This window comes from Hipposideros armiger, unplaced genomic scaffold (assembly GCF_001890085.2).
Source record: "Hipposideros armiger isolate ML-2016 unplaced genomic scaffold, ASM189008v1 scaffold_135, whole genome shotgun sequence".
NCBI lineage: Eukaryota > Metazoa > Chordata > Mammalia > Chiroptera > Hipposideridae > Hipposideros > Hipposideros armiger.
The window spans coordinates 837,634-849,334 of record NW_017731485.1 but is presented as its reverse complement, the minus strand read 5'-3'; the positions used below and the strand labels follow the sequence as shown (position 1 = coordinate 849,334).

Below are 11,701 nucleotides of genomic sequence, written 5' to 3'. Positions count from 1 at the left end.
AAAATATGGGGACCCACAGGGGCCCTTAGATACTGGCTCTGGGCACTTGCACTCTTGGGGACCTTGGGAACCACTGCTGTTGGACACACAGAGTACAGGCTCTTGCAGTCCAGGCCGGGGATGCTCTGTGGACACTGCCTTGTGTCGGGTGCTCCGCTTTCCACGCCCACCCCGCGCGCGGCTCTTCCCGGTCTCGAGAGCACAGCTGGGAATGCAAACGACTCCATGACCACGGAGCTGGGACAAAGGGGTAGGTGGAAGCCACTGGAACCCTTCACACCAAGACAGGAAATCACAAGTCTTTGGGGAATCTGGAGACTTGTTCCCCATACAAGGCTGTGGGCGAGTGCCCCCCAGGACCAAGGCTGACCCAGCCATCCCCTGGGACTGTGCCATGGTCACTATTAGGACCGCAGCCCCCAACAGCTGTGGACGACACTGAGCTGCTCTCAGCTACGAGCACCGGCTCGTGTTGCCTCCGGGAGAAGTTCGCTTTTCCCTTAATGGGAGACATCCTTCAAACAAGGGCAAAACCAGTGGGAGTCAAGTACTGTAGACATTTATTTCACACACAGGTTTTCAAGAAGACATCTAAGTGACACACCACAGAGGACAGACAGCACACCAGCATGTGTGCAGATGGACCTCACAGGCCACACATGTGGGGCTTCCCTGGCCGGACACTGGGCTCCAGGCCACACACAGTAGGTTTCCTCACGCAGCTATTGAGGTGCCTGGGGGCCGCCTGCTGCTGACGTGAGTGGTCCATGCTTCTCTCTGAGCAGGCTCCGGACCATACACTGCACCCCTGTGCCCGCCTGAGGCAGGAAATGGGGCTGTGTGCGGTGGGGGTCAGGCGGACACCTGGCCTTACGGCCCCCTCCTCACCCAAGATTGCTCCCCAGCCTCAAAACACCAGGGCTGGAGCAGTCTTGGCAGCCAAGTTCAAGCTCTCCTCAGACATGGTGCTCAGGCCCAGAGGGGGCTACAGTCTGTCCAACACCACTCAGGAAGTGGCTGGAACAAGACCAAACTTTTGGCTTCCGCTGGAGTGCCCATTCCAGCACGGCAGCGGCCCTGGGCGGCCTGTGTGTGTGACGTTTTCCTCTTTAAACAAGCGGGGTTTCCTTCCACAGAACACATCAGGCTGCATGTGTGACTGAGTCCCCACAGGCTCTGCAGGGCCCGTGAGGCTGAGAGCACGCCTGGCAGGGGGCATGGCCAGCGTCCAGGTGCCTTGGTGGACATGCCAGAGAACAAAGCGTCTGCTCGTTTACGCCGTTTAAAAAAAAGGGTTTGGGACAACTTCAAAGAAATAAGACAGGGTTAAATAAATAAAGGTTTCAGGTAGTTGGCTGAGGTGGGTTATACATTTTGTTGTGCTTTCCAGCAGCCAGAACAAAGAGAGAAAAAGAGTAAGTTATAAAAATCACAGTGTTTGTAAGATAACCTTTTTTTTCTGCTTAGGCCCGGAACTTTCCCTGGTACTGAAACCTTTTCCTGTGGATCTTCATAAAGGTGAAGCTATGTGATACTGCACACCTATTCACTTTGACTTTCACGCCCCAGCTGAACAAAGATAAAATGCACAGTCTTGGTCTAACGGTGGGCAGGACCTTCTGCTTCCTCAGAACAGACACGAAGGTCATGAGGTCATGACGCTCATTTAATACATGTCCATAGAGCCCACTCGCCATCGGGAGTGCCAGGAGGGGAACCCAAAGTCCACTCCGCTTGATCCCAGACACACGAGACCGAACAGATCGGATTGGCGTGTCCCACTGCAGATGGAGGGCTCTGTCCCTCTCCTGCCACTGGGGCGTTTGAGGCAGGCAGTTGGAGAAACCCCTCTGCAGGGAAGGGACACTGTCAGGCTCGAGTCACGAGCTGTTGTGATGGACACAGACACGCAGGTGGTTGGCACCACCCTGTCCTGTATCACGTTTCAAGTCCCTCAAGCACAGGCTCCACGCTCCCTTTTCTCACTGGTGTCCCCTCACTGTGTGGAGAACGCGCCTTACACACCACAGTGCTCAGGGCGGAAGCAGGAACAAGCCACCTGGTCGGAGCCACGTGTCCATCACTCGTCACCCACCCTGTGTGCGTATTGCTAAGGGGTGCCGTCTGTCACTGTGCACCTCACTCCAGAGCCGGAGCGCCCCCACAGGCACCTACAGCACATGCCCACGGGCACACACCCCTTCCTGGGCACAGCACACCCACGAAGCTGCGTACCACCGAGGGCTGTCGCTCAGCACAGAGCAGCTTGATCTGTCCAGGAGTGAAGGAGCACCGCGTTTTGGCAGGTGTGCAGAGAGCACTTCTCAACGCCTCCCTGCGTCCCCGCCTCCCAGCACCCACCCCCTCCGCTGGCACTGCGAGCTGGGCTTCCTCCACGGCCCGCGCCCCGGACTCCGCACACGTCTGAACAGATGCCAACGCACTCGGGGAAAGAGATGACCTCCTGTGTCTTCAAGTGAGAGAGTGCCTAAGGAAAGGACAGCGGATGTGGCCGGCCGGCCCTGGCGGTGATGATCTGGACGCAGTGCCGCCGACCTGAGGGGACCAGGGCTGAGGCGTCCAGCTGGTCTCAGGGATGTTTAATGTTCCAGGCTCCTACCTCATTCTTCCGGCCCCTTAAAGCTTCAGAAAACTATGCTCATGTGACATTATACCACAGCGGGGGCTGGGAGGCATAAATAGGCCAGTACAGCTGTGTTCTAGCAGAACCAGAGGTTCCAGGGGAGAACGCGAATGTTCTGAAGCCTACTTTATCTTGCCGAGTCGTATCGGGGGCCTGAGCTGAGTGGGTGTGAGGTGGCGTGACAGCTTAGAAGAGTCGGGCGGGGCACAGGAACCCGAAGACGGAAGAGCAGGACGTGTGGGAATGGCCACAGGAAGTGGACCACTTATCGGCCGGAGCAGCAGTGGCCACGGGATTCCGTCTTCAGGGGCAGGAAAGGCCGGTGCACAGAGGTGATGGGTGACCCGGGGCTTCTTTTCCCCACGGAGGGCAAGGCGTCAGTGACGTGACTTCAGGGACAACATGGGATTCTACGCTAGCTACCGGGATGGACTTCTCAACACTAGAGAGTCTCACTGCCACCGACTGCTGAAGGAAGCGAACACCCAGTCTCCTCTGTGAACATCCTCAGAGCCGAGATGGGCTTGACGTGGTTCTGCCCTGACTCCCGAAGTGCTACCCAAATGGGAAACTGATCAAGCTGCATCCGGGTCTCTTGCGGTGGACACAGAGCCTTACAACATCTCCATCTCCCTGGGAACACACTCCTGCATGAAGGTCCTGAGCGACCCACAGCAGTGGCCTCGACACGCTGGAGGAGCTGCAGCCCGGACGAGACAACGCGTCTGCTCCACACCAGTGGGGGTCACAGAGACACGCAGAATGGGGAACAGAGTGGTCACGTGCGAGGCGAGAACAGGCCCAGTCTTGTCTGTTTCTGTCCTCAGGCTCACCGTGGGAATTATACTTTACGGCTAAGAAAAGGCTGCTCCCAGGACTGAGAGGAGGCTGAAGCGTCTACAGGAACATCTAGGAAGGGAGGCGGCCGTCAGAAAGTCTTCCTGAGCTCGCTGCTCTTCCCCTTCTGGGGGGCCTCTGGGGGGGGCCCGGGAGGAGGCGGTGGCGGCTTCTCCCTCCCGTGAGTCTCCCGGTGCTTGCCCAGCACGGAGCTCTTGCTGAAACGCTTGCCACAGAGTGCACAGGCGTGGGGCCTGTCTCCAGTGTGTGCTCTCCGGGGTTCTCGGAAGCGGGCACAGGTACCGAAGGACTTTTCGCAGTCCACGCACTTGTAGGGACTCTCACCGGCGTGCACCCTGCTGCGGTGTGCACTCAGGTGCGAGCTGCTGGGGAAGCCCTTCCCACAGTCCCCACACGGATAGAGCTTCCCCGCCGTGTGGCTTCTCTGGTGGGCACCAAGGTTGGAGGCATCCTGAAAGCTTTTCCCACAGTCCGGACACTTGAGGGGTCTCTCTCCTGTGTGGGCTCTCTGGTGTCGGGTCAGGCTCCTGCTGCCCCCAAAGCGCTTCCCGCAGACAGCGCACTGGTGAGGGTTCTCCTTCTGGTGGGTCGCCCGGCACAGGAGGCGAGCGCCCCTTCCAGAGCTGTCTCCGTACTTGAGGAGTCTGTAGGGCCTCCTCCCCGGGAAGGGCCTTGGAGGCACCAGAGCTTTCCCCAGGTCTCGGGGCTGGGCCCCCAGCTTCCCCGGCGGCCGTGTTCCTTGGAGGGCCTCCCATTGTCTCCCTGAGATGCTCTCCCTTTTGCGGCACCTACCTGGGTCGCTGTTCTGGGAGGTGACAACCCTTTTTGACTTGCCGAGTAATGGCCTGTGCTGCTCCATGTCCTCACAGATCACCTGCATGGCATCCTCCTTCATACGGCCTCCAATTTCAAAACCTGAAAAAAAGAGAATAAAAATGTTGACAGTCCTGTCTGAACACAACGTGACCTACAAGGCTTCCTGTGTTACGACCTCGCCGTGCTTGGCTGGCCTCAGGTCCTGTTCCTTTTCCCTGACTCATTAGGCCTTATTCTCATTCAGTTCCAAGAACAGCCAGTGACACCTCGTGCAAAGCAGGCCTTCGGAAATGTCTTCTGAATTGAATTATAATCCAGGCCACTATTCCCCATCTGTATCCTGATTAACATGGGAGCTAGCTGGCTTCGCTCCCGGAAGTTCCACTCTAATCCATCCTGCTTCCAGAATTCCACATCTATCCTCAAATGCACTGTCTTACACTAACGTTTACAGTGGGTTCTTGTGATCGAGTCCAAACTCCTCAAGGGCTTCTGGGCTCATCAACCCCTAATCGGTATCCTGCCTGTCACTCTGTTTTTCTGGCTGTCTCTCACACAGACTCAGTTCTCACTGTTCCCCAAACCAGAACGACCCTCTGTCACCTACAGCCCACGCCCAGGACAGTGGAGAAGACAAGGCCTCCCTGGTTCTGTCTCCGTCCTGGTCACTTGTTAGCTCTGTGGTTTTGTATTAACTTTTTACTGTGGAAACTCAAGCACATGGGAGAGCAGAGGAGAGTATATACAAGGAGCTTCCACGGACCCCTCACACCAGTCGCTTCATTGCCAGCCCCACACGCTCCCCCCAACCCCATCATTTTGAAGTGGATCTGACATTGTCCTTTTACAGCTGTCCCTTGTTCCCCAAACTGTACTGATGCCCACACGCTGCTTAGTGAGTGAACAGTCCTGCGTGGCTCACAGCTCTCTAGGTTCCCAGCAGGCTGCTTTCTGGCTTTAACCACGTCCCCGGGCGGCCCTTACCACGTGGGCTCTGCAGGGGCCCCGGAGAGCCCCGGCAGTCCGACTTGAGCACAGTTCCCTCCTCGCTCGTTCTCTTGCCGCCACAATCGTCTCCCACTGCCTCCTGGGCCGTCTCCTCCAGTTCCCAGCCTGGAGGCTCTTGGGGTTCGGTCTCAGGACCCTGTCTTTCTGGCCTTGAGGGAGAAGGGACAGGAGCCCGAGCGTTGATGAGCGCGTCCATCTCCTTGTAGAAGGCGCAGGGCTCGAGCACGTGGCCGCTCCTCACTCTGCGGTAGCTCTTCTGGAGGCTTTTGAACTTGGTCCGGCACTGCTCGGGGGTCCGCAGGAAGCCGCACGCACGCAGCTGCTCTGCCACTGCCCCGTACAGCTTGCTCTTCCGGTGACAGGCCTGGAGCGCTTCGTAAAACCGAGTCTCACGGAGGATGTCCAGGAAGGTCTTGGTCTCCTCGTAGCCCCAGTGCACGCCTGCCGTCCAAGGAGAAAGTTCAGAGAGGTAAGAGGAGGCGCCAGTACCTCCACACATCATAGGGGTTCAAGAAAACCGGAGCCACGGCAACTCTGATGTGCCTGGTACAGCTCGGCCCCAGATGAGAAGGTCTATGTAAAAACGTCTACACTAGTTTATTGAAGGACATAAAAGAACTAGAAAAATGGAGAGAGGCTACGTTTCTGGGTACGAAGACTCAAGTTGTACAGACACCCACTCTCAAGTGAGTCTATAAAGTCAAAATCCCAGTAGGGTTTTTAATTGAAATCGGTCAACTGATCTCGATTTGCTCGCCAGAGTGGAAAAGCAGCCCCTATGCCTGCCACTGCTTAGGTGACTAAGGAAGGATTTAGCCGTCTTTTCCAAACACTGAAGAGTAAGGACGAGGTCACCCAGCAGGACCTTTCCCCCAAAGTGCCTGTCACTCTCTTAACCAGCCTTCCTTGAAGAACAGAACTATGCTCTGTTTGGAGTAAGGAAAGGTTTAGTGATTGAGAAGGCGCCTCAAACGCATCGTTAACAAAGTGCAGTGTTCAGGCCATTTTATTTCAAGGGAAGGGGAGACGGGAGGGCGCCAGGGGACTGAGGACCAGAGCCGCTGGGTGCCAGCAGGGGTCCGGAGACAGTTCTGCTGGTTGATGTGCATCTGATCCCGAGGTTGCTGCAAATCTTTGATAAACAGCCATTATTTCTGATGTCTCTGCGTCCTGTGCTCTGAGAGATGAAAGGCTCTGTGAGAGTAGCGGGCGCTGCTTTGACAGCAGAATGAGGCTTTCTGGGTCACGTCTGAGTGTAGTTTGCTAGGCTATGCTTTCCGTGTGCTCAGAAAGGAGGAAAAGGTTGTTTCCATCCTCAGCCTTACCGGGTGCTCCCTCCCCGGCCCAGCACTGGGGCCCTTTTGAGACCAGCCCCCGAGCCCCGCCTCACGCCTACGGACGTCTAGGCTGGTCACTACCTGTACGTGCGCAATACACCTTCCCATCTTTTCCTGAGCTTTTTCTTTTGAACAAGAGTAGTCACGAGTACACTCCCAGCTCTCCTACCTGGTTGATTCTTCCCGTCTGAGAAGCTGCCTTTCCGTGAGATGGGGCAGAGAAACATTGCTAGTAACTGGTATCTGGCAATATTTTCCTGTGTTTTAACACTCCATCTATGCCATCGTGTTCACACCAATCACAGCCCTGGTAGTCCCTGTCGGACTTCACAGGTGAGGAAACTGAGGCTCAGGGTACTTACAGGGTATGTCTGCTGTCACCCAGTTATTAACTGGCAGTTTAAGTCTGCATGTCCCAATGCCCAGATTTCAACACCAGCTTTCTTGTGTGTGGTATAAGGTACATCTTTTGTCCTTTTAATTCCAGTGTCTGTGTTCTTACACTGAAGATGTAGCTCTTATAAGCGACATATAGTTCTTTTCTTAAATGTCTGATAACTTCGGCCTTTTAAATCTGTAATTAATTATGTATTTGGATTCACACCTACTGTCTTACTATTTTTTCCCCATTGACTGATCTACTTTGTGTTCCTTTTCCCCTCCTTTTTTCTTTTAGAATTTCATTATTCATTCATTGTTTAACTACACATCCTTTCCTGGTTACCTTAGTCTAATAGTGTATCTTTGGCCTTTCACCACCTAACACAATTGACTGCTTTATACCGATTCTCAGATAGTGGTGGACCCTTACGCCCCTCGGACTCCATTTACCTCCCCCCACAGGCCCCAATGCGCCAACCACACTGCGTTCTAACCCAGTGCTGCTGCCCTGGGGCTGGAGACACCAGAGAGCCTGTCCGTCCCGTGGCCAGTCCCGGTGACCAGAGGAAGATGTGGGCGACGGCACCCCCCAGGTCTGGTCACTGCTGGACTACTTTTTCCACAAGACCACATCATCCCTTTTCCATCTTCCATTTTCAAACCAGAAACAGACGTACAATTCTTACCACTCAGGTTCTGGAACAAGACCGGGGCGCCACGGACCTCAGGCTTCCGGATAAACTCGAGGCTGCTTTCCTCCTCGTCAGAGTCTCCTGCGGCTCCTTCCTCCACCAGCAGACCGATGCGCCCCTCAGCACCGAGCCCCGAGCCCTGCAGACTGGGGAGAGACACAGCCGCCTTCGACTTGCCAGGGGACGATGCGTGGGCTGCGGGGTTCAGCAGCGCGTCCATGTCCTCAAAGAAGGCACAGGGCTCGAGCATGTGGCCGCTCCTCGCTCTGCGGTAGCTCTTCTGGAGGCTTTTGAACTTGGTCCGGCACTGCTCGGGGGTCCGCAGGAAGCCACACGCCCGCAGCCACTCCGCTACGGCCCCGTACACCTGGCTGTTCCGGGGGCATGCCTGAAGCGTTTCGTAGAAGCGGGACTCTCTGAGGATGGCAAGGAAAGTCTTGGTCTCCTCGTAGCTCCAGTGCACGCCTGCCACCTTCTCGTCCTCCAAGCCCCACTGCTGCTGCTCTCTCCATGTCCTGCCCACGTTCCTGGCAGGAAGCTGCCCGGCACCAGCCGACTTCTCTCGGATGTAGCCACTCCTCAGGACGGTCCTGCCATCAGAGGGCTGCAGGCCTGCGGCCCACGGTTCCTTTCTCGGCTCTGACAGGGCTCTCTTGTTAGAGGGAGACTCTGCACTTCCTACAGGAAGAGAAACACACGCCGTGTGAGACCTAGGGTCCTGAGTGCATGCCCATCTCCCGCTGCAGCACACTCTCCTGGACCACTCTCTCATGTGCCCTGTGAAGGTCTCATCTAGTCACCTTCTCGGAGGCCTCCTCAGCCACGACAGTGCACACTAGTTATTCTTACACAAGCTCTGTGCACAGCCACCCACTAACTGACACTATCAGTTTACTTCTCATGTATGTACCACTTCTGTCTGCAGTGGCTCTCAAAGGAAAACCTTTAAGCGTGAGAAACGCGTTTTCATTACCTTTGATTCCCCTCTTGGTATCTAACACCGTGCTAGGTTCAGAGTGCGCTTCTGACCAGCACTGTTGCTTACACAAGAAGTGTGCTTCTCTCTGCTCTCCACACTCCCTGCCTCCCCAACAACGTGCATGCACACGCTGGGCTGTGAGAGATGGGGGTCAGGGATTTTGGACATATCTGACAAGCTAACTGGGAGAGCAATGTAAGAACAGGGAAGCAAACTGAGCTTGTTCCGATACCGGGGAGAGTGACCCTTGAACGTGAACCCTGGTGTCACCCCCACTGCACTCGTGGATGGGGGAGGTGCCTTAGTCTCTGCAAGCCCCAGAATCCTAGGAGGTGGCATCGGCTACTCTGAGAGGTGCTGGGCGCATTAAATAAGTGACATCTGCTCACTGTCCCAGCCCACTGGGTACGCAGTAAGATTCGGTTTTCTTCTCTAGACAACACACAGAGAGGCTCACGGAACTCGCCTGGAGAACCCCTGCTGAAAGGGCCCCGGGGCTGGAGGTTTGCTCTGTATTTTTACATGAGAGAACTGAGTGTAGAGACAGCCGCGCTGGGTGGCTGTAAGGACTAAGCAGGCGACGTAAACGCGTCGCGTGAGGTGGCAGGAGTGCGGGAGGTGGCAGTTCGGCACGAGCTTCCTCACTCAGCTCTGGCCACCTGGCGGCCTGTGAGGAAGGAGGTGGGCCCATGGTGCCTGGAACTGGAGTTTTTAAAAGATGCGGGGAATACAGGTTTACAAACAAATTTTTAGTTAAAGCTCTGTGCAAGGCCAAAATATGTGCATAGGCTAGAGTCAGCCAGGAGCCATTCGTTCACAGTCTGATGGCAGACCAGGCAGATGTCTCTGGGCCTGGGTCCCTAACACTCTGTAATTCTACGTGAAGGCACTGGCTAAATCTGAAATCTCAAAGCGTGGTGCGCATCCCACTTGCGGCAGGGTTTACTAAGGACACCAGTTCAGCATCCTCCTCGGTCTGGGTGCTGTGCGGCCACGGCAACGCCTGCAGACATCCATCGTGCAGCAGCTGAGTACATGCTGGCACGCCTCTGCGCTGGGGAGGGCACTTGCTCACTGGTGTATCATCAGTGTCATGCAAAAGCGGTCATTTCCCTCCAATTGCTTTAGTTGCTTTCTAATTATAAACAGTTGTGGTTTATCTTCCTTCACTCAGTTTCGCGTGGTCCATTTTAGAATCTGTACCTTAGCGTCTGTATGTAGCCTTGTCCAGAACTTTCTGCGTCTGTGGACATGCCCTGTGATGTGCTGCCCAGTACAACTACTGAACACCTTAGATGCGGCAGCTGCCACCGAGGGGCTGAATTCTGATCTTCATTTAATTTCATAGATTTAAATTTAAGTAGGCACGTACGGCTGATGGCTACTCTCTCAGACAGCACACAGCACCCCAGTGGGTATCGGTGCACGTTTCAGGCATGTAATTTTATTCCTAAGTAGTCTGACTTGTACCTTACATAAGAATGAACCACATTTAGCCCTCCTGCTAAAGCAAGTGACATAATCCTTCAAAAGGTGGCTTGTAAAGTGACACTCTAAAATGGTGATTTATGCCGTTAAATTTGTGCTATTTAAATAATTCACAACATGCTACTTGAGGTTATTGTATTGAAATTCCTTTTTCCTTCCATTTATAAGATTTCCATCCACCCATAAATATTTGCTGGGCACCCACCCACATGTCAGGCTCTGTGAAAATTGGTGAGTTTACTACATATAAACAAAAACAAACCCTAAGGAGCCCTCGTGACTTTGGAGCTTTGTCTAGAGTGTAAGTTTACATTTAAGTTATAGGACAGCCAGACGTGATACCTCTCTGACATTCTCATCACTAAATTATAACAATGTATATCAATTTTCAACTGGAAGGATGAATGAGGCAAGAGAACATGGATAGGTGATTGCTAGCCAGTCCCAGAAACGATCAGACAACCCACGGAGGTCCTTTAAGTGTTAACACTGTAACTATCTGATCATCACTAGAAAGGAGAACGTTAGACATTCCCACGTGTTCAATGTGAAAAGGGAAAGATGCCTTACCCGGGGAGGCCACATTCCCGGCCCCGTCTTTCCTAAGGTCCTGGTGGAGGCCTCTGTGGGCAGCGACCTGACGCATACGCTTTCTGCAGGAAGAGCCTCTCGCCATGTGGACGTCCTTCTGGGGCTCCTGGAATGACACTGACAGCAGTGACTACCAAGATAACCATGCGGGTCTTTGAAGGATGAACGATACTGGGAGAAGTGGAAGGGCCTACAGAAGAATTAAAATCCAGGAACTGAGTGTGTATCACATGCCCAAAGGTGCAGAAGATACTATAAAAAAATCCCAAGAGAGAAGACCCAGCAAGGGGTCCCCATGACTCAGAAAAAGGTCCAGTCTTGTCTGGAAGAGGGACAAGGGGGAAAGTCCCTTGGAGGGAGTACGGACATTGGAGGACAGGGAAGGCCCCACCGAGACTGAATTCCCCGGGAAGGCAGGCCACAGAGAACAACACAACCTACCTGAGACCCAACAGGAAGCCGGGTGGCTGTCCCTTCCTGGTCTGTGGTGTCCCATTCTCCAGCTGGGGCTGGCACCCAGGGAAAAGGACACGCTGTAAGAGACAGCACAATTAGCGTTCTGGGCTCTGGCCCTTTAATTCCCACTGCTTCTGCTCTTAAGGAAGGAGCTTGCATCAAAGAGCAACAAATACAAACAGGCCATTTCTCAGGGAGCTCAGGACAATGCCTGCAGCCCAGGGACCCACAGCAGGTCACAGATCCTAAGGGAGCAAACAGGTCCTCAGAGGGGCGGGGAGGCATCTGGGAACTGGGGAGCACGTGTCCCAATGAAAGGGTGCAGCAGTGCTCAGCGGGGTGCTTCACTGTGACACTGTAGCCCTGGTACAGCCAGAGTGTCTCACTTTTTCAAGAGAAGCCAGAAATCTGGACTCTTAGGTGAAATCTCCAAAGTCTTTTTTTTTTTTTT

General features: G+C 54.4%; 1 protein-coding gene across 1 annotated transcript in view; it reads right to left on the bottom strand.

The window, feature by feature from the left end:
- Positions 1-543: 543 nt before the first annotated feature.
- ZKSCAN2 (zinc finger with KRAB and SCAN domains 2) overlaps positions 544-11,701 on the bottom strand; it is a 28,959-nt gene continuing 17,801 nt past the window's right edge. The window contains exons 3-7 of the mRNA XM_019649831.1: positions 11,236-11,327; positions 10,774-10,900; positions 7,731-8,414; positions 5,303-5,767; positions 544-4,417 (exon numbers count right to left, since the gene is read on the bottom strand). Of these exons, the coding sequence (XP_019505376.1) occupies positions 3,573-4,417; positions 5,303-5,767; positions 7,731-8,414; positions 10,774-10,900; positions 11,236-11,327 (2,213 nt within the window). The 3' untranslated portion in view covers positions 544-3,572. The remainder of the gene's footprint in view (positions 4,418-5,302; positions 5,768-7,730; positions 8,415-10,773; positions 10,901-11,235; positions 11,328-11,701) is intronic.